At 49.8% G+C, this 27,751-nt stretch overlaps 1 protein-coding gene across 3 annotated transcripts in view; it reads right to left on the bottom strand.

Moving 5' to 3' along the window:
* PAX7 (paired box 7) overlaps positions 1 to 22,946 on the bottom strand; it is a 101,369-nt gene extending 78,423 nt beyond the window's left edge. For 2 of the 3 annotated variants that reach the window (XM_074924707.1, XM_074924705.1), the window contains exons 1-4: positions 22,862 to 22,946; positions 20,658 to 20,893; positions 19,871 to 20,000; positions 18,737 to 18,865 (exon numbers count right to left, since the gene is read on the bottom strand). In XM_074924707.1, the coding sequence (XP_074780808.1) occupies positions 18,737 to 18,865; positions 19,871 to 20,000; positions 20,658 to 20,893; positions 22,862 to 22,946 (580 nt within the window). Of the gene's footprint in view, positions 1 to 18,736; positions 18,872 to 19,870; positions 20,001 to 20,657; positions 20,894 to 22,861 lie in introns of all 3 variants that reach the window. The other variant, XM_074924706.1, reaches the window with a different exon arrangement.
* Between the last annotated feature and the right edge of the window lie 4,805 nt (positions 22,947 to 27,751).

Raw genomic sequence — 27,751 nt, forward strand, 5'->3', positions numbered from 1 at the left:
GAACCCAGGCAAGCTGCTTCACTTCGGTTATCCCCCGGCTCCTTTCTACACCACAAGCTGGCTCTGGCTGTGCATCCCTACAGAACGTAACGGCTGCAAATCTCCATCCCGGCCCATAACAAAAATAATATTCCCATCAAGCAAATAATATTCCCATAAAGCAAATAACATTCATCCATCCCCGCAAAGCAAAACGCAACGCTCTACCTCGATCCCTGCCCTCACGCCGTGGGCTCCCTGTGCATAAACACAGATCTATTTCTTTCGCTTTTCCTATAAAACGGGAACTAACAAGCTGACGGGTGCGGGATTTAATGCCTGGCAATTGCAGAATCTTTGTGGATTTGAACCTCTCTTTTTCCCCTCATCCCCATATGCTGTGTATTAACGTCTGCTGCTGTGTTAAGTCTAATTTAGTTTGGTATCTTCTCAGGGGAGAGGTTGGCTCTCATCTGTACGTGGCTGCCGAGCGCCAGGCACACCAGTGGCACTGTATAAATAACAGCGATCATAAATAGCTGACAACACCTGCTGGTTTTGAATCGGCAACAAGTGATAATCCTGCGAGCAGCTAAATGGGACTTTGGGATTGCGGGTATTGGCCTGGTTAACTGGCTCCTTGGTTTGATTATGTGTTTGTGTTTTCCCATTTCTTTTTTGCCTTTGAAATGCCTCAGGGAGCCACTATGGGAACAGGAATGACCCAAAATCTGTTGGTCTTTCATCACGTCAGCTCCTCATCTGTTTCTTTTTTTCCTCTCCCCGGTCCCATTTGTGATGCTTTCAGGGAAATGTACCTTACAGAAACCCCAAAAGGAAATAATAAAAATATTCCTGCACTTGAAGGGCTGCAAAGGGTCCCCTGTCCTGCTAAAACCTGGGCCCATCAGTAGGTCCATTTACTCAGATCAATAAAATCAAGCATGGATACATTTGCTTGAAGGGTCGGAGGCCTGATTAATTCTAGCATGGGACCGAATTGCCATGCTTCTCTGCAAACGGCCCCTCCAGACAGGGCTGGGGATTGGGCATGTGTGTAGGTTTATCCTGGAGCGAGGGAGCTGGTCTGAGGCAGTGAGATGCTGTCACTGCCCGCGTACGCACTGTCCCTTTGTGAAAAGCATCACCGCCACTAAGCCACAGCTGAAGATGGGGCCGCTCATCTGATGCTAAAGTCCTCCTTGAGTTTGTGAAGAGTTAAACGACAGCACTGTCACCTAAACCGCACATCAGGTTCCTACAGTTCCCTACAAACTACTGCCTTAGATGATTAAGCAGGTATTTCCCTAATTGGGAAACACTCTGCTTTAGTTATTTTTTTCTTTTGCTCAGTGTTTCTTCTCCCTTTTGCTGTTTTGCTGCTTTTTTTTTTTTTTTTTAAGATAGATTGGTTTTGCCCCTGTGGCTCCGTCTCCATTCAAGTCACCTCTCCAGGAGCACGTCTCCTTTGGAGAGCACTAAGTACAGGTTAGGAGGGTCATAAGTCGCATAACCCCCTTGAGGGAAGTTTGGCTTTAGCCAGCCATGAAATAGCAACTCTTCCGCTGCAGAGGGGAAGGTGAGGCTGGGGAAAGGGGGGTAATTTTATTATTATTATCATCGCTTGACCTCCCAACCCAGCGCTCCGAGCTGTCTCTCGTTAAGGAGTGTGCAAACAAGCTCTGCAAAAGCACCAGAGACCAGCTAGACCAATCCATCGTGCCAGTTATCACCCCCAAAACACCCTCACAGCCACTGTGGCGGCCAGACCAAGACGCTCCCACCTCAGAGGGATCGCCTCAATATGACAACAGGGATGGGGGGAACCCGCAAACACCCAGGCTTGGGAGGTAAAGGCAAGGACTGAGGCATTTGGGTGGGCTGGAAAAATCTCTGCGTTCAGGTTTACTCCCCATCTGGGCTATTTGTTGTGGTCTGCACCTCTAGAAGTTATTTCAAGGGCTCAAGTGATGAGAAACTCACTCTTTCCCTACTTTTTTCACTGTCCAGGCAACAAAATACCCCAAGACCATAATGCTAAAACACTGTCAACTGCAAACACACATTAAAGCCCCTCTCTCCTTCTAAGGCTTTCAAAAAACTTTTCTAAATTAACCTTAGTCAAGGTGGAAAATGTCTGAAAGAGGCAAAGCAGGGAACCAGGTGCTCATTGCAATTTTATGGGAGAAACCAAAGCTGCTCAGTCTTACCCAAATTTACCCAAATGCTGCTCAAGCTCGTCCCCTCCAGCCATGACATGGAGTGTGGAGCTGGGAGTGGTTGGTGAAAGTGAGGGGACCCTCAGCAGCAGGTCGGGGCCTTAATTTTGGGACTTTTCTGGACACCCATTGCCAGGTTTGCCATCCCCTGCCCTTCTCTGCAGGATGCTCAGGGCGTTTCTCCCCACCGCCGCGTCCTAACAGCGCAAGGCTGATATCCCGGAGAAAGAAAAAAAAAAAATAAAATAAAATAAATCCATCAAAGCCTATTAGTTAAATTGCTCTGTGCAAACCTAATTGACCACGAGGGATCTCCTAGACAAGCAGGCCGTAAATCGCGATTTTAACAGCGGCAGGGGGAAGGAAAGAGGAAGGGGGGGGGGGGGGGGGTGGAGAGAGAGAGGGAAGAAAGTTTGCGATTGCTGGGGATCATTTTAGGCGACTGCCTGGCTGGAGGCTGCGGAGAAAGGAGGGCTGATCTGCAGCATATGGTGCAAAGAGCCAGTGCTGGGGGTGGAAGAATAAAAACCCCGAAGGCTGCAGATCCTAAGGAGCTATTTATTCCTCCCCCTGCAGATGTACATTAATGCAGGAGGAGTAGGGGGAGCAGATCTTTGGGTTGGAGAAAGAGAAACAGCGCTCCTTCCTTTTAACATGCTGTTGTCTGGCTTGATCTTGTCACTCCAAAGGGACCCATTCAGAGGTATTCATGCATCTGCCTCAGGGGGACAATGGGACCTTAGTTTATAAACTGTCTGTCCAGTTGCCTGCGGCCTTTAGTCCTTTTGTTTTCGCTTCTCTTAATAAACTTTTTGGGGGAGTTCATCAATACGCTTGAATAGCTGATGTTCTCATTCTCAGAGAGGGGAATAACAGAAGGTCTCGAAGGTTTTTTTTTTGGGTTTTTTTGGTTTTTTTTTTTAATAGGGGTGGGTTTTTTCCCCTTAAAGGGGAACCGAGGCTTGAAAAGCATCAGAATAAACCCTTTAAAAAAAAAAAATCTGAATCAACCCCAAACAAAACCTCTATTCAAAAGAGACGGAGAAATGGGCAACATTTAATTGCCCCCACCCCCGAAAGCAATTTTCGTCCTGCCGAAGAATTAAGACGATCTCCGACTAATTTTACAGCTCTCAAAATATTGTGGGTAGGGGAATTGGGAAGGAATTTCGGAGACCAGGCTCATTTCCAGGGGATTTAGGGCTGAAAGCTGGCTCTAACCTTTCCCCCTCCGTTCCCCCCCATTCCTCCTTCCCCCGGCAATTGCAGAAATCGCAGCCCAGCAGATATATTTCCCCACACACACGCTCTCAAATCACGGGGAACGTCCCCAAACCCAAGTCGCTCGCCCGGCCCCTCCGGCAGCCCTCCCCTTCCCCGGCGCCTCCTTTGTAGCCGAGCCCGGAGGCGGGGGGTGCGGAGATGCCCCTATTTCTAAGGCACAGCCCCCTCCCTGTGCTCTCCTCCCTTGATTTCTCTTTTAAAGCGTTTATTTTCCTGGCAGCCCCTTTCTCCCGCCCCGCAAAGCCGAGGGAGCCCGGCTGCAGCCCGGCGCGGAGGCGATGCGCGGCTGCCCCCCTCCCCAGCTCTCCTTCCCGAGGCAGCCCCCCACCAACCGCTCTCCCCAGTGACTCCAGTTCAACGTTTTAAGGCCCTAATGAGTGTTGACAAGTTTAATGAGTTTGTTTTAAAGAGGAAAAAACTGGTCAAGTCGAGATTTCCGAGTCAAATCCATTAGGGGATCCCATTCAAACCCCTCCTGACAGCTCAGCCGCTCTCACACTTCACCAGCCAGCGCAGGGCCGGGCTGCTGTGTGAACCCCCTCCCCCTGCCCCACGGCGGGGACCCCCCCACCGCGGACACCCCCCTCCCAGGATGCCACTGCCCGGAGGGAGAAGCTTGTCCCCGGCGCCTCTTGCAGGGACGGACCCCGCTTTGCCCGGGGTGGAGGATCGGGCCCCCCGAAAAGGCGACGAACCTCGGGGCTGACCCCTAAAAAGGATGGAGGGGGCTCATCCCCCCCCGGGGGAGGGTTAAGGAACCCCCTAAACCCATCCGACCGGGCAAGAACCGAGAGCGCCCGGCGGCCAAAGGGGACCGTCCAGCCACGCAGTAACCTCGCAGTTCTATAGGAAATTTCATTAAACTGCCCTCTACCCCCCCCCCCCCCTTCCTTCTCTCTTTCTGTCTCCCCCCTCAACCTTCATATAAGCAAACAGCCCTGTGAAGCCGAGGTGGAGGTCACGTTAAGTCATGCAGTCTGACTTGGTGAACTTTGAGCTGGGTGATTAGGAGGGGGGTTCTCCTTTTTCAATTTCTCCACTTCCTAGGTCTCTCCATTGTTCCAATTCCAAACAGCTGCTGGTGCTAATCTTTCGGTTATTTGCAATCAGGAGGAAGAAATACCCACACCCTAGAGTGCTCCGATATTAGCCTTGCCAGCGGAGTAAAGAGACCACTGGAAGCTGGGGAGATGGAGGAAAACAAAACAGACCCAAGTTATTGAACTCAGTTTGACTCTGAGCCTTTCAGGTACCTCTCAATCCCAAATCCGCGCCGGCAGAGAGCCATGGAAATCAGGCTTACAGGTACCACCGCATCACTTAAGGCCAGACCTGATTTTTTTTTTTTTTCCCCAAAGGTTAAACTCCTCCATCCCCTCAAAGTCTGGCCAGAGCTGGGAGCGGGGGGAGAAATACCAACCAAGGGCGAGCTGGGAGGAAAAGAAATGACCACAAAAGCCCAGTTGGAGGCAAACCTGGAGAGCTACGCCCAGGAGGGTTTTGCTGGAGCTGGCTCTGAAGGATTTTATTTTTTTTTTTTTAAGAAAAAGCTATTATTAAGAAGGGATGGAGAAACTAAAGGCTTGGAGGAACCTGCAGTTTCCCTTGTGCAAAAGAAACCGTCCTACTTACATGTGTGGAGGTGGTGATACAAGGGAGTGCTCGGCCCCAAACGGGTGGGGAGGATATCCACTTCTAACTCATTTATTCCCTTAATAAACAGGGAGATGGGTGCCGGGGAATGATGGGTGCCAGGTACCGGTGGGTGCCTACCTTGAGGCATCCCGAAGGAGGGAAGGGAACGGCCCCTCGCTTCCCAGGCAGCAGAAACAGCGCCAACATCTCCAACCTTTGCTCAGAGCCTTCAAAACCGGGCTCCTAAAATTGCTGGGGTGGCCCCACACGTGTCCAGGCCGGGAATAAACGTCGTTTTCTCGGAGGTTTATTAATATGCTGCCCTGGCTCTGCCGGGGGGGAGCCCATTAGGCCTTGATAGTCTTACACAGCCCCGCCTGGCCCGCAGCCCTCTCACCAGCAACGCGAAGCCTTTATTGGTTTACTTAGGTGTTAATCCCTTAACAATCAAGTTGTCTGACCATGGAGCCCCGTCTCTATTCTTGTTTACATCTAATTACGAGGCTGAAATGCCACTTCCCTTCCCAACCTCCCCCCCTTCCAAGCCTTCAAACCAACTTTCATTTCACCCCTTTTAAGCAGGTAAAGCCCCTTCTCCCGGGGAAGCAATTGAAGATAATTACAGCAGCGGTGGCTCGGCAGCATCTCGGGCGGCTCTGCCGGGTGCAGATGGCTGGGAAAAAGGGATCTAGGTACTGAAAAACCTGTGTTCCCCCCCGTGGCACAGCCCACCTTTGGAGATGGTGGGGGCCTTCCCTCGCGAAGCCCCCCCGATCCCCCAAGATCTGCAAGATGAAAGGAAGAGCTCTGCCATCCCGATGTCACAAGCATCTCAGAGCTTCCCTTAATTCAATTAAAGCTCGTAACTCCAGGAAACCAGCGGAGATCCACCCAAGCAAGCCAGTAGCCGGGACTAACAAAGGACCTTTCTTTCCAGAGGGTGTAGGGACCCCGCTGGCCCATGTGTCATCCATAGCCGGCGACTCCTGCCTCGGCGGGGTTAACGATTCAGACACCACTGCGAGCTCTGGGACTGCAACTTGGCTTAGATAGCGTCTCAGCCCTGGGGCAATTCCTCTAAATCAATTTTCAAAACAATCAGTTTAGGGGCTTTTAATTAAGCTTTAAACCAGTGGTTAAAAATAGCAGTTTACTTCTTTGGGATGCAAACTAGGCTAGCGTAAAAATAAATCAGAGAGACGGGCCCCGCTGCCTTTTGGGATTCAGGGAGACGTAGATTATATACGTCCCAAGATTACGAGGATTTTTTTTTCTTTCTTTCTTCTAAGACTTATTCTCTCTCACAGCAGCTGCTCTTTCGCTGCCAGACAGTGAACTGTCCGTAGGACCGCAAAGCCGGGGGATGCCGTGCAGCTCTCCCAGAGAAAAGCAAAATTTCGGCGAGGAAATCTCGCCACCCCGGTCCTAGGTCGGGACCCCGCTGCCGCCAGCAGGTTCACCGCCTTTTTCTATGTATCGTGAAGGAGGGGGGGAAATAAAATAATATAAAATAAACTATCGGCTGGGCTTATCTCAAGGAGGAAAAGCCCGGCCAGTCCCTCAGCCCGGAGTTGGGAGCTCTGCAAACCCAGCCTGCTCTCCCCTTCCCTCTCCGCAAAGATGAATTTCGCTTAAGAGATGAATTTAGGCTCCTTTAGTGCCTTTGTAGTTCAGATCGGATCCTCCGGGTTCTTCCCACCTCCTCGTCACCCTTTCCTTTGTTTAATACTTTTGTGATTACAGCAAAAGGGATGCTCGCAGGTCCTAGCCCGAACCACACGCTCCACACCTTTAAATCCCTTACGCTGGAGCAGGTTTTTGGCTCCCCGGCCTCGGCCGGGAAGCAGATGCTTAAACGCAGCTCTTGCACCAAAAAGCAGCTCCTTAAAGGGACCACTGCGTTAGGTTGATTAAAGAATAATTAAGGGAGGTGGGACTCCTTTTGGTACCGCTTCTAGGACTCTCCGTACCCGGAGGATTTCTCCCTAGGTGACCCAGATAAATTACAGATAGGGCTGTGAAATAACTTTTGTCCACGCCGGGCCGGGATGAGCCTGGACCGCAAATCCCGGCTCAGCAGTGGCTAATGAGGCAGTCATGCAAAACGCAGCCAGTTAAACCTGAAAAGCAGCGGCGTGGGGTGACTTCTCCTCCCTGCCAGACCCTTGGGGGCTTCACAGGCAGGTTTCCGCCCCCCCCCCCCATCTCTCGCAGCCCCTAATTCCGCACCCCAGCCCGGGGTGCCAGCGCGGCTCCTTGGCCAAACGCACAGCCGAGACCTTGACCCAGTTTGTTCCCAGTTTGAGGAGAAAAACAGGGTCCGGCCGCTGGGTTTTTGCCCCGTCTCCGTGTGACAGCAGGGAGGGGAGGGGGATTTCCCCACGCCCTGTGCCCCCAAAACTTTGGGGGAAGATTATCTTGGGAAGAGATGCCTGCGCCCAGCCCGGGTGGATGCGGACACCGGCACCATGTCGTCCGTGTCCTCAAGAATCAGGACTTGGTGTTTTCCTCCTTTTTTCCTCTCTCAGCGGGAGGAAAAACCCAAGTCCCCATGGAGAAAGTGAAGAAGAGCTTTAAAAAATTTAAATTTCACTACGAAAGAAGACACACGCTGAAAAAATAAAATAACGGGGGGCCGGAGAGCGAGGGGGAGTTTTCCCTGATCAACCTGCTCTTGAGTGGGGAGGGAGAAAAACCTTTCCACACTTGGATTAATTCCCAAAAAAACTCTCTCCTTTCCATTCCGCTTTACTTTCAAGGACTTTCTGCTGCTGCCTTTCCTCCGCTCCTTCCCTGAGCATCCTCCCCCCCCCCCCCCCCCCCCGCCTCTCGCAAGCGCCTTCCCCCCCTTTAGATCTCAGCGTGTTTGCTCTTGACTTCATCCACTAAGTCAATAGTTTGGAGATGCCCTCATCCTCAGAGGCCCGAGCCCCCGTGTCCCCTCCCTGTTTTCTCCTGCGGATAATGGCAGCCTTTTGTCGTGTAATCAAGCTCCCGAGGGGTTGGGAGACAGATATAGATTCTTGGCATTTGTCGGTGAAAATGAAAGCTGGATTAGGCAGAGGCGGCTGCACACTCCATGGTAAAGGACAACAACTATTCCCCCATTGAAAGTCCCATTCTGGTTTGGTTATTTTATCTTTAAAAGTTGTTTGTATTTCTAAAGTGGCTATTGATGCACTTAGAAAGTGTAGCAAGCTGTAAAGCCTCGCTTCAAATGAAAGGCGGACAAAAAAAAAAAAAAAAAGGAGGAGGTTAAGGGGAGAAAACAGAGTGAGAAAAAAAATACCGTCAGAAAAGGAGGGGGGAGAGAGGAGGGGGGGTGGCAAAAGAGTTAAAAAGATCAAATTCAGCCTGGGTAAAGTTTTAAATCGGAGAGAAAAGTCACGAAGTCACAGCAGCCGGGAGAGGAGCGAGCGCGGGGGTTTCGGCTCCGCTTTTTCCCTTCCCTGCCTCGCAGGGAAAAAATAATTACAATATTTAGGTTTCCCTGCTGACGAGGGGCGGGGGGTGACGGGATATTTTTTTCTCCGCGGGGAACACTTGACTCTTTGCAACTGAACTCTAAACCCGACCAGCTCTCTGCTCTGCGCTGAAGTTATTTTATTCTTTAGCAATTGATCACAACCACCACCCTATTTTTCTCCTTGACAGAGATTTGCTGAGACGCTCTTGCCAAGCATAAACGGGGAAGATTGTCCACCTCTTCACCTCTCAACCTTTGAGCATTTTCCCTTGAGAAGCACGAGATTTTGACATTTTATATATAGAATTTTCCCCCAGCCATCACATGGATTTAACCGTCTTGGATCCCCTCGTCCTTTAGATGCGTCTTAATCTGGGGCTGGACCGTCTCTCTCTCTTTACATACCCCCCTCCAGTGAATAGGGGGTGGCAAGAACTGGGTTATTTTCTTTGTTTGTTTTAAAAACAACATTTGTTAAAACCCCCAAACTTTTCTCCTCCTTTTGCTGGAGTTTCAGGAATGGAAATTGCAGCTTACCCGCTGCGAGCATATTCAGCCGCACGCATAAGGGAGGGTTTGTGGCTGGAAGGAGATTAAGGAGAAAACTCCAGGAAAAAGAAACAGAGCAACAAGGTACAACTCAAATATTCGCATTAAAAAAAAAAAAAAAATAAATTAAAAAGCGCAGCTTCAAATAGCTCAATTTGCTGCTATTTAGCATCAAACAGGCATCTTCCCGAGAAGTGAGGAAAGAATTTAAAAATAATTAAGTTACTGCACAGAAATAACGAATCCCTCTGGAAAACGCCAGCTTTTTACTAAATACGCGCGTCTATACGTGGCTGTATATATATATAGTCCTCTAAAATCACCAGCAGCTCCGGCTATCTGCCCTCTCTTGGATAATTTACACCATACAAAGGTTGGGGGCTATTAATCCCGTCCCCCCCAGCCCCCATTCCTATTCATGTCAGTGTTTCTTTCTTTTTTCCGAGCAATCAAATGTGCCGGAGACAATTGTAGCGAATTTAAACATGACTGTCCCCTGAATATCCTTCGACATCGAAGTGTCCTTTGTACCTTCACCGTCTCCTTTTAAAGACTTTTATATATTTAAAAATGCAAAATAATGCAGCCGGTGGATCTTTATTAAAGCGCAAGAAGAGGCTCTAGTTGGATTGATTTTTCACAAAAAAAAAAAAAAATCTTTACGAAGTTGTTTAACAGTGGGAAGTTTCACGGACGATTTAAGGACCCTTCTTCTAACTTTAAGCAAGGCGAAAATCACCCTAGTATTTTTAACTCCACTTGGAGGGGAGCTGCTCAAAAGCAGCTTCTCGTTGAGCAATCCTGTCGAGTCAACTTTCCTCCCTCTCCTTTAATTCCCAATAAAAATGCAAATCAATTCGTCCCCATAATGGGAACGGGAAAAAAAAAAAAAAATACAGAATTGCAGTCGCTCCGGACTTTCCCCTCCGCTCCAGATTTTGGACACCAATGGAAATGGCAGCGGGTCAGGGGTAGATTTTTCCCCCTTCTCTTCGAAAATAAGAAAATAACTTTTTATTTCCAGCCCGCCCCCCCTCCTCCCTTGGGTTTGGGGACCGCAGTTTCATAACTGGTTTCCCCTCCCCTCTCCCTCTTTTAAAGATGCCACCAGGTCACTTTGATCCGCGGTCTTTAGGGGCTCCGGACAAAGGCGGCACTGAAGGCTGAAGGCTGTCGGGTGTCCCCCCCCAGCTGCCCCCACCTCGCCCGGGAGGGAGCCCCGCCAGCAGCCCTGCCCTCAGCCCCGCTCCCCAGGGTCAGGCAGAGTGCTGCCTTCCAATTTTAGCAACAGCAACAACAAAAAAAACACCACACCAAAAAAAAAAAAAAAAAAAAACCAACAAAAAACAAACTCAACCCTCACCAACCCAAGAGAAGAGTGAAAACCAAGAAGGGTTCTTCTTCCTTCTTCTAGAGAGAGGGAGAGCGAGCCCGGGGGCAAGACACGGCCAGCTTGAAGGGGAAAGCGGGTGTAAAAATAGTTTGCGCTTCCCATGCCTCCGCCGAGCCCCCCCAACCTCCCTCGGGGCTGGGGAGCATCGATCCCTCCGTGCCTTCCCCCAGCCCACCTCCGGCAGGGCAGGACAGCGGGGTCCGACCAGCCATAGCAGAGGCAGCCCCTCCTTTGAACCCCAGCATTTATTCCGCCCCTCCCCCCCCCCCGCAAAAATATATTTTAAACATTTTTTTATTTTTTACGTTGACAGGTGGAGGTGCGAGGGCAGCATCCCTCAGGCGGGATGCTGTTGAGGGGAGGGAAACCCTCCATTTCCAGCGCGACCTCCTCGCCTCACTTGCTCTCTCTTTAGGAAGACCTGACTAACATTTTTTACTTTTATTTTTTTAAAATATTTTTTTCCTTTCCCTCATCTCAAGCCCCAAACCCTCCGGGAGCCCCAGAGCTGCCGCTGCCCGGCCGGGACCGCAGCCGCGCACAAAATGGATGAGCTAAGATGTCTCCCCAAGCTGCAGATTTCATGAATGAGCGACCCCCTTCCCCTCTCCTCCCCATCTCCGGCTATAGATTGATAGATATAGATATATTTCATGAATGAGCCGAGGGTCCTCCCCGCCTCCCCCCTGCCTTGGCTATCCCTGCAGAGCCTATAAACAGCAACGGCCCTTTACAACAATTCATCACAGGACCCAGAGCCATCCAAGCAAGTAATATGTAGCCTCAGATCTAGTGTGTCCCACAAGACAGAGCGCCTGCTAATTAATAGACAGTGATTCCTGCGAGCAGCCCTAGCAGTCTGTAATATGATGAACTTCCTTTGTACCGGTGTCACCACAAATGTTTCTGATAAGGAAAAGCATCCAAGGATCAAAGACTATAAGCTTCTCAATTTCCTCAAGCTGCCTCTACTTTTCCTCACCTACTTTTTCTTTCTTTCTTTTTTTTTTTTTTTTTTTTTTCCCCTCCCTCTCCGCTTCCCAGCCCCTCCAAGGAGATGCAATCCTCCCTCTCCCTTCCGACAGCCCTCGGGTCCGCTCAAGTGCAGGGGTCAGTGCCAGAGCGTGCCCCCAAAATATCATCATCATCACTTGCACCTTCATATTCTGCCTAAAAAAAAAAAAACCAAACCAAACCCCTCCAAAACCAAACAACCTAAACAAAAACAAACCCACAACTAAACTTCCTATTCTGGTTCTCGCCCTCCCCCGCACCTCCTCATCTCTTCCCCACTTCTCCCCAACTCCGGATGACAAATGTCTTTATAAACAGGCATTAGCTGACATCTAATTTCTTTTGTGGCAAGATCATGCAAAGTGCGAGCGCACTGGCGAGCCCTCCCGAGCGGCTACCAGCCCCGGGGCGGGATGAGCCGGTAAGGAGGAAGGGTTTTTGGGGAGGGGGGGCTGCAGCAAACCTCCCACCCCCGGGCACGCCGGCAACGCCGCATCCCCATCCCAACCTCTCCTCCCTCCCTGAGCTGCACCTGCGCTTCCCAACTCCTTCATTGCTTTTTTTCCTGGGCAGATGGGGAGGGGACAAGGACACCCCCCACACACACACACCCCCCCACACCCATCCCAGAACACAGCCGCGAGGGCTCTGGTTGCTCCATCTGCACCTTCAAAGCTCCTGGGTGCCCGGCCGGGCAGGAGAAGCTCCCACTCGGGAACGTGGGGTTCCCCCTCCCGACTCGAAGCCCTCTGCTACTTCCCGGCCTGGGACCCCCCCGCAACATCTTCTCGCCCCAAAACCTCAAATCAAACTGAAGTTCAGATTAAATTTAAAAAAAACAAAAACAAAAACAAACCACAAAACACCAAAACCAACCAAAAAAAAAACCCAGAAAACCATCCCCAAAATCCAGTGGTAGAGAGAAATGTGGCAGCTGATTGAAATGGGCTTTTTTTTTTTTTTTTTTTAAGAATAGCCTCTATAAATATATAATATCTCCAAAGCTCAGGTCTTAAGAGGGTCCCTTATTTGCTTATTTCTTTTGTAGGAAACGTAATTTTCAGAAAGATACTCCCCCCCCCGCGCCTTACCCTAATGCTCGAGTAAGTACCTTACAGCTTTAAGGCTAGTGTTATATGTGCTTTAAAATCCTGCCATGTAAATTCCCCTGAAAAATTTGGAAAGCTTCTCGGGGGGGCTTGGGGGGGGGGGGGGGAAGAACTGGGAGAGGGGGAGGGGGAGAAAGGGGAGGTTAATCCGGGTTTAATGCTATGATGCAGTCACAGGACCAGGGCTAGGCTGATTGTGTTATCTCTTCCCAACATTTGGGTCTCCCATATTTCACCCAGCCAAATAGCTGCGAGAAAAAAGTGCGTATGGAGGCACTCCTGACGCCTCAGGAAAATATGTTATTAATATCTAAATAACTTCCCAATACTGTCTCTAAATCTCCCCTTCACCACTCCAGATGATGAATTCGTTTGAAGTGTTCTCCCGTCTCATCTTTTCAGTGTCTCTTTTTTTTTTTTTTTTTTTTTTTTTTTTTATAACCAGGCTTATTTCAAACTGGTAAATATCTAATTCCTTTAACCACACTGCAGACACGTCTCTCCCCTCTTATATACAATTCTCATTTGGAGAGATCCATATATACATGTCTCTATAAAAGAGAATAAGCCCTAACACAGCCTTAAACTACTTCTTCAAATTATTTGGGGGTTAAGAGTGTTTTTTTGGGAGGGGGGGGATCTGTTTGTTTCCGAACAACCCCTGCACACACCTGGATCACACATTTCCCTCACAGCCTTCCTGCCGCTTAATTCAATCTCTGCCTCCTTTCTCCTACCCCAATTACAGGCGAAACCTCGGATTAGAAATAGACTTTACAGCTTCCTTCCTCTTCTCCTCTATCACGGCATCCATCTCCTCCGCATCGCCAAATATCTACTTCCTATCCCTCCCAGTATAATGTAATCTATCATCCACCTTCAAATTATAGATTATAACATCTAGACTGTATTTCCTTTCCCTTCCGAGCTGAACCCCGGGCACCCCACCTGCCAGCCAGCGCTCCTGATATCAATATTTGCCTTTTATTTCCCCCGGTCTATAACTGAACCTATTCTTCTCCCCCAAAGAAGGGGGAGGGGGGGGGGGGGGAGAGGGATACGATGTAGAAAAAGAAAAAAAAAAAAACAAAAACACAAAAAACCAAACCAAACAACACAACCCCTGGATCACAAACATCTCCCTTATATTATTTCATTTCCTACTGTATAATTGAACCTCTCTCCCCGCATCCTTGTCTTAAGTTTGTTTTTTAAAACGTCTTGTATTAGATTATACTCGTTTATTCCCCCTTCCAACCTTATCTCTCCTCCTCTCTTCTCTCCTTCCCGTCACACTTGATTTAGGAAGGAGTTTATCTTGCAAACATTTGCCTACTTTGTTTATGTAGACCAGGTTCTGCAGCTACTTGTTCCCAAAAGCCACTGTTTGCCTTTGTAATTGTTATCTGTGTTTATTGTTGTACCTCATTTGTCTCAGCTTTTTTTGTGACATGTAAGCTCCGTGTGTGCTCACATCCAGCCCCCCTTCCTTCTCCCTCTCCCTGCCTTTTTTTTTTTTTCTTTCCTCTTCTCCTTTTCCCTCTTCTCTCTCCCTGAAATATGCACAGAATAACTCAGCCTAAAGCCAATGAATTGCTTGACACTACCCTATCTCTTTCCTGCCCCCCATTATTAGAGCTGATCCCACTCGCAACACTCACAAATCCCGCCTGGTCTCTGTTTGATTAGATTGCCAACCTTTCGTAATCCCTTGATTTGATGAAGTGTCTATTCCCCCCCCCCCCCCCCCCCTTCTAAACATACATTTACAGAGAAAGCGCTTGTTGGTTTTAAATCGATGCAGATTGTTTGCTGATAAATTGACTCCATTCCTCCCCCACTCCCCCCCAACTTGGGAAACAAAGCCCCTTTCCAGGTGTGGGGGGGTGTCCCCCTCTCTTTCTTCCTATCCCCTCCCTCCCCCGAGCCTAATTAAATTTGGCAGGACCTTGTACATCCACTCCAAACCGCTTCCCCCTGCCTCCGCTCCCCCCCCCCCCCCCCCATAAGCGGCAGTGACTGCTACCAAATTAAATTGTTACCACCTCTAAGTGCCCAAATACACACACACACACACACACCCGCTGTTCACACCTGTACGCGTTTCCCACCTCCAATAAAAATAAACCCCTCTGCTATCCCCGGCTTTCACACTCGGGTTTCCCCATCCCACGGAGTATTTCCACGCTATCACGGGACGGGGTTGGGTATCGAAGCAAAATCGAGCGGGGAAAGAAACTCCGTGCAATCAAGAGGAGTTCGGAGAAATAAAACAGAAGGGAAATAAAAATAATTAAAAATCCGCGGTTTCACCCTAGGTATAACCCGGTCTGTCCCCCCGAGAGCACCGCCCAGGCCTGAGCATCCTCCCCTGCATCCCGGAGCAGTACGAGGGGCAGGACCAGCTGCCCCCACCCCTGGTCGTGGGGTGTCACGCCGGGTGGGGGGGAGCCCCTGAACTTCCCTCTCCTCCAGGGCCGGCGGATCGCCTTCCCCATATCCCCCCCCGCGTCTGGTTGCAATTAATACCCCGCCAGGATGAGGCCTCGCCCCCGCCCCTGCTCCTCCCGCATTAAACACCGAGCACCTTCCCCAGCACCCCCGTAGATTTGGGGTTGCCCAAATGCTCCCCCCCCACCCTCCCCGCCGAGGATCTGCGGGGCGCGGGCGACCAGCGCATCACCCACGCGTGACCCTCCCTAATAAACCCCACCAGTCATAATAAATAACAACAACCCAAAATAATAACAACTCGGTCTTAACAAGGATAAAAAAAAAAATAAAAAAATAAAAAAATAAAAATAAAGTGAAGCCTCATGAATATATGCCCAGGGCTAGCTGGAGTGAGCCGTTTAAAGATGAAAGTGCAAAGAAATAAAGGCTCAATTTAATCTGCCTTAAAACCCTTCAACTTAACGTTTGTGCTGGGAACTCAGAGAGTGAGTACTGATTGGGGATAAATACATTTCTTAGCATGCCTTGGAGCTATTACACCCTTCTCCAACACAGCTCCCTATTCAACAGCCACAGTTTTCATTACCAGCTCTAATAAGTCTTAACATTATTAAATGCCAAGCAGACGATAGAAAGAAACAGGCGCAGGGTGGAAGCTTTCTTTAACACTTAAAAAGAGAGAGCATTTAGGGCTGTCTTCCTCCGGCTCCCCGCAAGGAGAACCCGCAAATGGAGCAAAGGCGTTTGTCAAGAGGAAAAAGGCCAAAACAAAGTTTCCCCCCCTCTCTCTCTCATCCTCAATAATAATAAAAACGCGTTCAAAAAGAAAAAAATCCTCAAACACCCCCCCCACACACACACACACCCCCCCCACGCAGTAAAAGCAGAGCTGGAGAACAAGTGTCGGGAGCGCGGTAGGTTTTTATTTTATTGCAAACCTCCCAGGAAAATTGGTAGGGTGGGGGGAGAGCTTTAAAGAGTATTACTATTTTCGAGAAAAAAAAAAATTAAAATAAAAAATACACAGCGTACACTCCCCGCCTCTGAGTGTTTTACAAGTTGAATCATCAATTACCTTAATTGGGGCCATTCAAACTTTTCCAGACATGAAAATATACATTGACAGCGGTATTATTTTTTTTTTTTTTTAATGGTTATTTTTTCATCGCACTCGAGCTTGTGGCGATCGCGGCAGCGCTCGGACGGCGCCGGATCCAACCCCCAAATCCCCGTTTCTGCGGTGGATGCTCCCCCCGCCAAAACCCCAAATCAAAAGCTTTTTGGGGTGATTTCTCCGCAAATCTACGGAATCAGGAAGCGATTGAGGGAGAGGGGAAAAAAAAAAAAAAAAAATCCCAAACCCAAACCTGATAAATTAGGATTTATCTCAAGAGATGGGAAAGGGAGCGGAGCCTGCGCGCTCGGAGGTAACGCGGCGCTCCGCGGGCTCCGGCATCAGGAATTTGCCCAAATTAGCCCTCGATTCAAAACGGGCTGGTTTCATAAAGAAATGGGGGCTCGTGTTTTATTTGTCCGCAATATTACCCATGAAGGAAGAAGAGAGCGTTTTGTTTTGCTTATTGACACGCACTTCTGCATGTTATTAAGGAATAAAAAGCCTCCAGCTCCTTCACTCTTTTTTATTTTGGGGGTGGTGATGGGGAAAACACGCACGAAACAAGGGGGGGGAAAAAAAAAAAAAAAAAATCAATCGGCTATTTTTTTTTTTTTTTCAAGTAATGAGGCTCGAACAAAATTAATCTTAAACCCAAAATTCTGCCCCCCCCCCAAATTAAAAACACCCCAAAGTGATGGGGGGGAGCTTTTCGAGGACACAATAGCCCCGATTTACAAATGAGCATCGCCTGTTTCCAAATCACAAGCAACATTTTGCAACGTCCAACGGCTATCCTTTTTCCAACAGACGGTCCTATAATATTACAAAACTATCTAACAGCAGGGAGTTTTGAATAATTTATCTCCCTTTCTTCCCTTCCTTGGCCCTTTGTCCAAACTTTTTCTCCTCCTTGCAGAATTTTGAATGAGAATAGACAAGCCCTCCCTCCCCCATCCCTTTACTCCATTTTTAAGGCAGCCTAGGGTTTTTCCCCCTTTCCCCCCCTTCTTTTTTTTTTTTTTTCCTTTTTCTTTTTTTTTTTTTTCCTTCTACTGTTTGCTTTTGTGGTCAGGAATCTTTTGCTTATAAAGCTTCAATAGACTTGAAGGTCTTTGTAAGTGAAGTTCATCTTCAAGGTTGGAAAAAAAAAAAAAAAAAAAAAAAGGGATCGGATCCTTAAAGAAACCCCTTTTGTGCACCTTCATTTAAAACTCCCACTAACGTTTGATGGTGACATGGAGAAGCTTTTTTCTGCGCCACATTTCCCCCACTTCAATATTTCCCCACTCACCCGCATTGTCCCAAAATGGGGAAAACTTTGTAGTTAGTGAAAAACTTTGTAAGCAATTCCCCCCTGCTTCCCACACCCGGACTGGGGACCCTCTCCTTGCGGAAAATACCTCTCACCCCGCTCCCTCTTGGCCCGACACCGACAATATCACAAATCCCCCGGAACTCCAACCGACTCAACCCCAACAGGCCTGGGCCATCGCCATTTTGCCATCAATTTTGGAGAAAAACAGCAACCCACAATTTCCTGAAGCCCATCCCCAAGAGTTGTATAATTGCTGTTTTCCCCCCCAAAAAAAAGCACTGAGCTCTGCGACACGAGGAAACAATTTTCTGCCTAAACCGATACAGCAGCTCCTCCTTCCCGTTGCTTCAAACTTCCCCATCCTTGCCAACACCTTCATTGATAAACCTCAATCGGACCCCCTGAAAATATCATCTTTCCCCCTTTTTTGGGAGGGGCAGGGAATCATCACCCCCACTGAGCTTGCCAAAAATCACATTCCAAGCACCGCAATGGCCAGCTCTGGCTGTGCCTCGTCCCACACCCCACATTTACAACACAGGAGCTTTAAAAAAGTTTAATTTTTCCTCCCACAGGAGGAAAGCACCAACCGTGGGAGATGATAACAGGGCCCCCTGGCTCTCCTCGCCGTCGGCCTGACCTTAAGCTTTTCATCAGAAAGGCCAGACTTATTTTTCCTGAGTTTATTTAGAGGTGCAAGCCCCCCATTTCCTCTGATTCGAGGACGCCCCCTCTCCCCTCTATGCTTCCCCAGCGCCGGTGGCTCGGCAGCAGCCCCAGCGCAGCGCCGATCCCAGCTTCTCTAATTGATATTGATTGGCCAAATCGGTCAACTGTCAGCCAGAGTTTCAGGGGACCACTTAGAGAGCAGGAGAGAAATCTGTTTAACAAATTCATTTAAGAATCAGAGTTGTCTCCCCTCAGCCATCTCCTTTCCCCCTTTATAAATAATTGATCCAAAGCAAAACACCAACAACTCTTTCTCCTGGGAGAGCATCCTCAGCCCAGGGGGCTGGGGACCACCTTCCCCTCTCAGGGCCTTGCATCACTCCCCCCCCCACCTCAGCCATCAGTCATTTTTGGAAAGGACAAATGCAAGAGGCTCTGGAGCCATCCCATCTTACTCTTGGTAGGGAGGGACATGTCCCCTCTCCCAGATGTCCCCTCCAGCCCAGCCCCGGGGCACGCGCGACCACCTTTACCTTTGTCGCCCAAGATGCCGTCTATGCTGTGCTTGGCCTTCTTCTCCCCGTCTTCCTCCTTCTTGTCGCAGTCCTCCTCTTCCTCTTTCTTCCCGAATTTGATGCGTAGCACACGGCTAATCGAACTCACTAAACCTCAGACAGTCAAAGACAAAAAGGCAAGTATAAGCTGCCTGGGAAGCCAAGGTGGGAGCCGGCCGGGAAAACCCAAGCCAGGGCTGCATGACTTGGGTAGGAAACCTTGTGCACACATGAAGGGCACCCGTACCCCCTTTTCCCAGGGGTATGCACCTGCCTGGTCCTCTATGCCCTCCAAAATGCCCCCAAGTCCACTGAGCTGCCAAGGTGGACACCCAAAGTTGGACACGTTCATCACTGTCCCCCTGAGACACCCGGCACGAGTGGCTGCCGGTTGTGCACAACAGCCCCCAGAGCATCGCAGCTGGTGCAACACCCCGGGGCACACACCCCTGGCATTACCACCTGCTTTGGAACAGGGAAAAGGCCCCCCAATACCCAGCTTTCACCCCAGCCTCAAATGGGACCCCCAGCCTTGATTCAGACCTGGACCTTGTCCTGGATGCTGCTTTGGGGGCAGATGTGCCCTGCACAGAAGGCTCAGCCCCCCAAAACAGAGAGCAACCCTCAGTAGGGCCTAAAGCGCTCACACATCCCTGCAGGCCCAATGTTGGGGTACGGGGTCACTTTCCATGGGTGATGGGGGGGCCCTGGCTGATGGAAACGCTGCTCTGCAGCTCCCACTGAGCAAGCAAGTCCCAGCAGGGCAACCGGGGTCCCCTTTAAGCCTGAATTTGGGGTCTGCCTCCGTGCATGCTCCCTCCACACCAGGAGCCCCCCTGTTCTCACAGGAGTTGGAATAAGTTGGGAAAATTGGTTTGTTTGTGTTTGTTTTTCCAGCAGACCGCAGCGGGCCAGGGCACAGCCCCCCCTCGCCTGGTGTTTATTTGCTGCTGTGGGTTTGCTTGGGGTAATTTATCCCCCCCCCCTCCCCTATCAAAGCAGAGGCCGAGAGGATGTTTATAACTCCTGGAAACATTTCTAGTGGCGATAATAATTTCCCTCCATCTTTCTGACAAGTATCGGGGTGTCCTTCTTGCCAAGCTGCCTTCTCACCTGAGGGCACGGTGCTCCGGTCGCAGTGCCCATCTTTCAGGAGCCTGTCTCGGATCTCCCAGCTAAACATCCCGGGGTTTTCCCGTTTGTATTCCTCGATTTTCTTCTCCACGTCGGGAGTCGCAACCTGCTTTTGTGATCAAGGGACGCCGGTGCGTGCCCGCGTGTGCAGAGAGAGGGAAGGGGAGAAAAAAAGCGCTTTTAATTGAAAAGAAAAGCTGTTCAAGCTCAGCTCAATCCTCCTCGACCTGGCTGCTAGTTTGGGGGTTGAGAAGAGGGATTTGAAGAGGGAAAAGGAGGAAAATAAAGATGGGGAAAGGCCCTTGTCTCCCAAATGTTGTCCACCCTAAAGCGGAGTCTCTGGAGGCCAAGGAGATCAGCCAGGCTGGGTTTATCCTGAGCCCCAAGGGGAGGAGGAGGCAGGGAGGGGGTGCAACGGATGCTTTTGGGGTGGAGGGTATGTACAGCCAACGATTTATTATTCCCTCAAACATCCCAGCTCGCCTCCTCGCCACACACGGGGGTTAAAGCAAATGCTTGAACGCGCGCCACTTGTTGCACATGGGGGGGAAAAAAAAAAAAATCACTTTAATTTATTCATAGCCTTCAACTCGGCACCGGTTTCTACCCATCTGAGCCTGCAAGCTGCAGCTTTATCAAAGTCCCTTCCCCTCCCCTCGTCTTTCCCCGCGTGCCCACCTGAAAAACTTACACCTCCCCCGCAAAGAAATCTTAATTTTTTTAACCTAAGGAGGGCGGTTTAGCTCGGTCCCCGCATTGCACTCACCCTGGGCTTGCTGCCTCCGATGGCTCCGGGACGGATGGAGCCCGTCTCCTGGTACCTACAGAGGATTTTGGAGACGCAACCGTGGGAGACCCGCAACTGCCGGGAGATCACGCAGGGCCGGATCCCGTGGTGAGCCATCTCCACGATTTTATGACGGATGTGGTTGGGCAACGGTCGACCGTTGATGAACACCCCTCCGAGCTGGTTCACCCTGCCCTGGCCCAGCGGGGTGGAAACTGGAGAGCAAGGGAAGGGGAAAAAAAAAAAAAAAAAAAAAAAAAAAAAAGAAAACAAACCCAACAACAGGGGAGAAAAGTTAAGAGGGAAAAATCCAGCAAAATGGAGCGCATCCCTCCCCGCGCCTTCAGCTTCTCTCCCGGTATTTAAACCTTTAAAAAAAGGGAGAAACTTCTCGCCCATCCCCTGGCCTCGGTATTTATCTCCGCATCACGGGGGAGACTTTTCCCATCGATGGAGGGAAAATAAAAACAGCCCATGATCCGCACCCCCATCACCCAGCAACCCGAGGCGGCCGCTGTGTTTGTGCCTCTATCTCTTTATTTTTGGCATTTCACACCTATTTTAAAATCATACCCGACGTTATAAATAAGGGAAGATTTAAAACCGCGTGGCAACCCCCCCCAAAACTTTCAATTTCCCCCCCAAAAAATCGCGCACTCCACTTCTTGCTTCAAATTACGGAGCTATCTGCATTCAAACAAACTTTTGGAAATAACCTCTTTAAATCCCCTCGAGGTGCTTTTGGGGTTTTTTATTGTGGTTTTTGGTGGGGTTCTGTTAAGCGGCTCGGGGAGGTGCAGACCAAGCGCGGATCTCCCGCGGCCGCGCCGCTTCCCCGACACCTTGCGCGGCGCATCCCCGCAAGGCGCATCCAGCCGTTCGTTAATCCCCCTCCCCAATTTGTTTAATATCTCGCAATGTAGATCTTACAGATTAATACGATTTCACAGGCTGGAAATGGAAAAAAAAAAAAAAAAAAAAAAGAGAGAGAGAGAAAAAGGAAAAAAAAAAAAAGCGAGGGGAAGAACTCAGCTGGGTAATTTGCAGAAAGACTGGAGGGGGCGAGGGACGGGGAAGGCGAGGGGGGTGATTTTTCTCTTTATACAAAGAAAAGTCGATTCCAGAAATTGCCTCGCGATTTAACAAGAATCATGCACCACTAATTCCAAGTCACTTGGCCAGCACTCCCTGGATATATCATTATCGACAGATAACACTCGAGTGGCCAATTTTACATTCAAGAGGTACTAAAACCGCCGGCCGCTCTCTCTTTTCATTATTCCCAGTCATGTTGTGCAAATATTGTTGTAATCCTTTGATCCTTTCCCTTGCCGTCTGTTTTACTTCATTTGCTACAGAAAAGCACTTCAACAAATCCCCCCAGCTTGTATGTTTTGCAGCCTGCGTGGTTTTCCACAGGTTTGAGTTTCGCCACTTGATCACGGTCAGGATAAAATTCTCCTGTTTAATAAATGCGGGGAGAGGGGTCTCACTCTAATTTTGCCTTTTTTCTTTTTTTTTTTTCTTTCCTATGCCTAGAAATAATAAGCCCGTGACACAAAGAAAAAGCAGATGACGGGGGAAGTTGATGCGCTGCGAGGTGGGGATGACACTTAGCGAGGTGACAGCTACAAAGTCCCCCCCCTTTCCCCTGGCCAGCCCCGGCCAAGGACACTTCGACTATCCGCAGCTAGAGGATACTCCCGGCTTAAGGCTTTTTTTCTTATTTTCTCCAGAACAGTTGAAAACAATCAATTTGGTTGGTCTTCCCCACTTTTTTTTTTTTTTTTTTTCGGGGAGATTAAATCGTCGGGATATTTGCGGGTTTAAAAAAAAAGCAAAACCCCAAACCATGAGAACCTGTCTTCCCCCCAAAACCTGCAGGATGCCTGGAACTACTTTAAGTAGGGGCAAAAAAAACCCAAACCCCAAAAAAACCCCAACAAACCCAAACCAAAAAGCCCAAACCCGGTAATTCCGCGAGGACGGAGAGGCTCCAGCGGGAAGGGAAGGAGCTAAATATCGGCGAGAAGTTGGATGCTCAGGTCGGGACACCCCCCCCGGCTGCAAAGTTGAGCTGTATCGCCCCCGGAGCAGCCCGGACTGGCCCCCCCCACCCCCGGTTATCCCGAGGTGCTGGAGGAAGGAGCGGTTTAGAGAGTTTTTATTTTCCCCAGACCTACCTTCCAAGGGGAAGCCTGTGCGAGGGTAGTTTTGCCCCGGAGCCGGGCGCATCATCCGAGGCACCGTCCCGGGCAGAGCGGCCATGGTAAAGGGGAGGGGGGGGGGGGGGGGTCGGGGTGGTGGAGCGGGTCCGGTTCAAACCGGGGGGGGGCACCCCTTGGCCCCGGGAGAGCCGAGAGAACCGGGGAGTGTGTGTGGGGGGGGCGCTGCGGGGATGCCTCTCCTCGGAGTCGAAGCGCTTCTCTCTTCCAGCCCGCGGCTGCAAAACAAGGGAGAAATCTTTGCTCCAAGGAAAAAAAAAAATGTATATAATAATAATAATAATAATAATAAAGGGGGTGGGAAAAGGGAGGGGAGGGGGAAAAAAAATCACCCACCAGAAATTCCTCTTAAAGTTTTAGGGCTATGTCACAACCGGCCTGAGCGGGCGCTCCGGAGGAATGTAACCCAGACTGCCGGGAAAGGCAGACACAGCCAAAGTTGCCTCTGTGCTGGGCTGGGCTTAGGGCTGGGGGGGCTGAGGGGGGGGGAGGGAGCCGACTTTCCCCCCTTATTTTGTTGTTGCGTTTTTTTTTTTTTCCTTTTTTTTTTTTTTGTTAAGTGGTTGGTGCCTGTCGCTTCAGGGATGCTCGTGATTGGGGGGGGGGGGGGGGGAGTTGGGAGGAGGAGAATTGGGGGGGGGAAGAATGTCAGATGGAGGGTTTGGAAGTTGTTAAAGTTGGGGCCGTGGGGAGGACGAGCGAGCTGTGATAGGCTCCGGCTCCTTTCTTTTATTCATGGCCGGGGAAGGGGGTACCACGGCGGGGCCGAGGGACCAATAAGAGGCAGCAGCTTCCCAGCGCGCAGGAAAAGCTATGGGCTCGCCTTATTTATTTTTTTTAAAGAAATTATTATTCATTACTAGGCTTGGCTTCCTTTTAATGGAAAGCTGGGGTCCTCCTCCCCCAGTTTGAAAATACATTTGGGTGAAAGAAGCGAGGAGGAAGTTTAGGAAAGAGTGTTTTCGGTTTGTTTGGGTTTTTCGGCTGTGATTTTTTTTTTTTTTTTTTCTCTCTAAGAAAGTTGGGCGCTCCTAGGGCATCTGTGCAGGTCCCAGAGGGGTAAAACCGGCCCAGCGTTTTGGGGAGGGTGGCGGTGGCGGGGTGCTGATCCCGGCCGAGGAGCTGCAACATGAATCAAAAAAAAAAAAAAAAAAAAAAAAAAAAGTACCCCTCTTAGCTGCCCACCGCCTGGCAGCCGCGGGAGGGGGTTGGAGCCGCTTTCCCCCCCTTCCCAGCAGATGATGGGAGGAGGCTGGTCCTGCCCCGCTCGCACCTGGGCCAGGCTCGCTTCACCACCCCCCCGCCCCTAAGCCCCGCTTTATGGGGTCGGGTTTGGGAGCAGCCCCGCCGCCTCCTTCCCCCAGCCCCAGGTAGCTCCCTGCGCTCCTCCCTCATTAACATCACATCTTTAATTAAGAGACAGGCTCCGAGCTGCCTAGCTGGTACATTGAGGGGGGGTGGGAAGCTTCGGGGGGTGACTCCGGTGCTCCCCGCGGTTCTCCCGCGAACTGCCCGCTCGCTCGCTCGTTGACCCGGGACGAGTTGAACAAATAGCCAATGTTTTCCCCCCAAAATAGGAGCGGGGCAGGAATCCTCCTCGCAGCGGGGCATGACGCCAGGGCTCACGAACCCTTTTGTTTGCAGCTGTAAAAAGGACTTGCCGTGCAAACCGCTGGAAACTTCTCTTCCCCCTCCCTTAAAGGCATCCTGAGGGGAGGGGGGGGAGAAATAAAGCCACCAGCGACACTTTCTGACCCGTCTGGACCCAAAATGCGGTCCCTAAATCTCCTCCCTGTCCCCCCTCCCCCGAGGGCATCGCCACCCCTAATCTCCCCCCTTCTCCAGTGCTGGCTTTTGCTTTGAAATTAAAGCCCTGGCTGGACCCCTCCCCAGTCCGGCCACATCTTCATCGCTCACCCTCTTCCTCTTCCCCCGCACCCGCAAACCTTAGCCTAAACCCGCACCCGCTTCTCTGCGCAGCCCTGGTTTGGTTTTCCTCGCGTTTCCACGCCTAAAATTCGCACACACACACACCCCACCCCCCCCCCCCCCCAAAAAAAAAAAACCAAAACCAAAAAACAAACAACCCACGGGACAGGGGTAAAAAAAAAAAAAAGCAATATTGAAATTCTTTCCAAAGTGTCAAGTTGCTCCCTAAGTCTCCTTATCCCGGCGCAACCCCGACTTTAGGGCTCTAGCAAACGAAAATAAAGACTTTCTCGTCCCCTCCGCCCCAAAAACGCCAATTCCCGAAGTTTTAGGCAGAAAAATAACGGGCAGAGCTGAACGGGACCAGCTCGGAGCCCCTCGCAGCCCCTTCTCAGCCGCATTCCTCCAGCGCGGCAGTAATTCAATTATTTGCCTTTCATTTGCTTAGATGGGGGGGAAAAGCCTGGGAATAAAGTTGAAAATTAAATGTTTCTGCTCTCCCAGCACCGGGGGAAGATTAAACTAAAGGACCCGAGCGCGGAGTCCCTGCCTTCCCCGCAGCTCTAGGGTTACCTCGCCGGGAGAAAAATATCTCACATCAAACACAGCAGTTGTTTTCCTTCACCCCCCCTTCAAATTGAGGTAAGATTTGACACTTTCAGGCAAAAAAACTTCACTTTCTCCTCCAACACTTGCTGCCAGCTCAGGGAAGCCACTAAGCAAAGAGATACTTTTTTTTTTTTATTTATTTATTTTTATTTAAGTGGCGCGGTGGCATGTGGCAGCAGCCCCTAATTTTGTTTCGGGGGGGGGGGGGGGGGGATAAGGGAGTGACAGGGGACTGTCACAGCCGGGGGAGAGTGGGGGACACTCCTGCTGGAAAGCAATTTCACAAATCATTTTTCTAACAATTAAGGAGTGTGCAGGGGTGAAATGGCGATTTCACATGCAGGTCTGGGGGCCTGGGGGGTGTTACCTGCGCACCCAGCTGAGAAAGAAGGAACCCCTTTCTAAATTTTTAATTTTTTTTTTCCTTTTTTTTGCCCAGTGCTTTGCTTCATTACCCATGTTCACAAAAGAGAGACCCCTTCTTTTCTCTCCTGGGAGCAGCGAGCAATAGATTAAAACAAGCATCAATCAGGAAAGGAGCAAGTAACTGCTTAAAGAAACAGGGGCAGAATTCCTCCCCGCTTTCCCCTTTCCCTGCGCATCTCCATGGTTTCCTAAGGTATGTTTCTGGTTGATAAATGCCGTATATCGCTATTCCCTTTGGAGAAACGGCTTGTAAATCAGCGCTGAAAGCCAACTCATAAGCAGAAGGGAATGGGGTTGTGGGTTGTTGTTTTTTTTTTTTTTAATTTTATTTTTTAGGAGCATCTCTCGCCCCCAGCTTCCATCCCCTGCATCCTCCGGGAGAGGAAGGGGTTTTTTCAAGAGCGAGGTGTTAGATGTCCCCTTGAGGGGGCCAACACCACCAGGCTGGAAAGGAAAAGGGCTGTATATCCAATTCTCGGCTTGAAAAGGATGCACACAGGTTAGCTAAGCCTGTCCAGAAAAATCACGGGGGCATGAGCACTGCGCCGGAGGCGAGCAGTCCCTATCATCAATTATTATTAATTATGATTCTCCTCAACGGAAAGTCCGACCTTTATTTTTTTTTTTTTTTCTTTCGGGATGCTGTCCCATTTCTAGAGCGATGCCGATCTAGAAACGAGAAATCTCCTTAGAAGGCAGATGCGTCTCATCTGGTCAGCTAAAACCTGAAGAATTTGATCACGATTTTTTTTCCCCCCTCCACAAGTAAGATGAAAAAAAAAAAAAACCACCCTCAACCCCAAACCTGCCCGAGGATGAATTATTTAATGAAAAGTTGCTACCTTCTGCAATTACAAGAAGATTACTAATGTGGGAAGGTTTTCCATTTGAGATCCCGGAGTAATAAGCATTATTTTTTTAAGCGATTATCCAATAAATCTCTCTTTAAAGGACGATAAATCCACCTTGAAAACCGGGGATTTAAAAAAAAATATTTCTGAGGGACTTCCGCATTTTTTAAAATGACCATTGAAAAAATCGTCAAAGGAAGAGTAACACATCCAGCCTGAAGTGTTTGTTTTTTCAGAAAACCCAGAAAGGAGAGAAGGAATACTTGCAGCAAAGACAGACTCAGGAAAAACAGGCTGCTTGGTTAAAAAGTGGCTGAGAGCTGGAAAAACAGCACCTGGTCCAGGATCAGGGAAGCTAAGTCCACCCATCCTCACCATCACCAAAAAAATTATTTTTTCTTATTTGCATTAAAGCCCGGGAGCTGCCAAAGGAAGCAGATGGGATTTGGGTGCAGCTATTTGGTGCCTGATCCCACTCAAGCCTCTTGCAGCATCCCTGACCTGCTGATGCAGAAGAACCCTCCCACATCCCACAAGTGTCCCTGGCTCTCAGGGGTCCTTGGGCAAAGGCAGCTCCTCAAAGGGAGCTTTAGGCAAAAAATGAGCTGCATTCATTGCGAAGATCTGCTGTTGGTTGCAGGGGGGTTAGAAGAAGCAAAGACAGGGCAGGGAAAGGAAATTTAAGGTCTTTTGCTTGGTTCCCCAGCTCTAGAGTGTGGCTCTCGGGCTGCCTGCTGCTCTCCAATTCTCCTTCCTCCCCTTTCTCAGGGAACAAGGCTCTGCTTATTTGCTCAAGATGCTCTTAACTTCCTTGCTGAAGAGGGAAAAAAAGTTCCATGCAGTCAGACCATGGGGGTTTTGAAGCCCTAAAGCAGGGAGGAAAACCATTTCCACTTCCAGGACTATTTCTAAAGGAGAAGTTTGCACTTTTTTAAAATGCACCATCAACACTGACCCTGCAGCTTTGCAAGGAACCGGGTTAGCCGTGCTGTTATTTTGTGCATGTAACAGGAATTTTTTTTTTTTTCTCCCC

The sequence above is a fragment of the Athene noctua genome, chromosome 22 (genome assembly GCF_965140245.1).
Source record: "Athene noctua chromosome 22, bAthNoc1.hap1.1, whole genome shotgun sequence".
Lineage (NCBI taxonomy): Eukaryota > Metazoa > Chordata > Aves > Strigiformes > Strigidae > Athene > Athene noctua.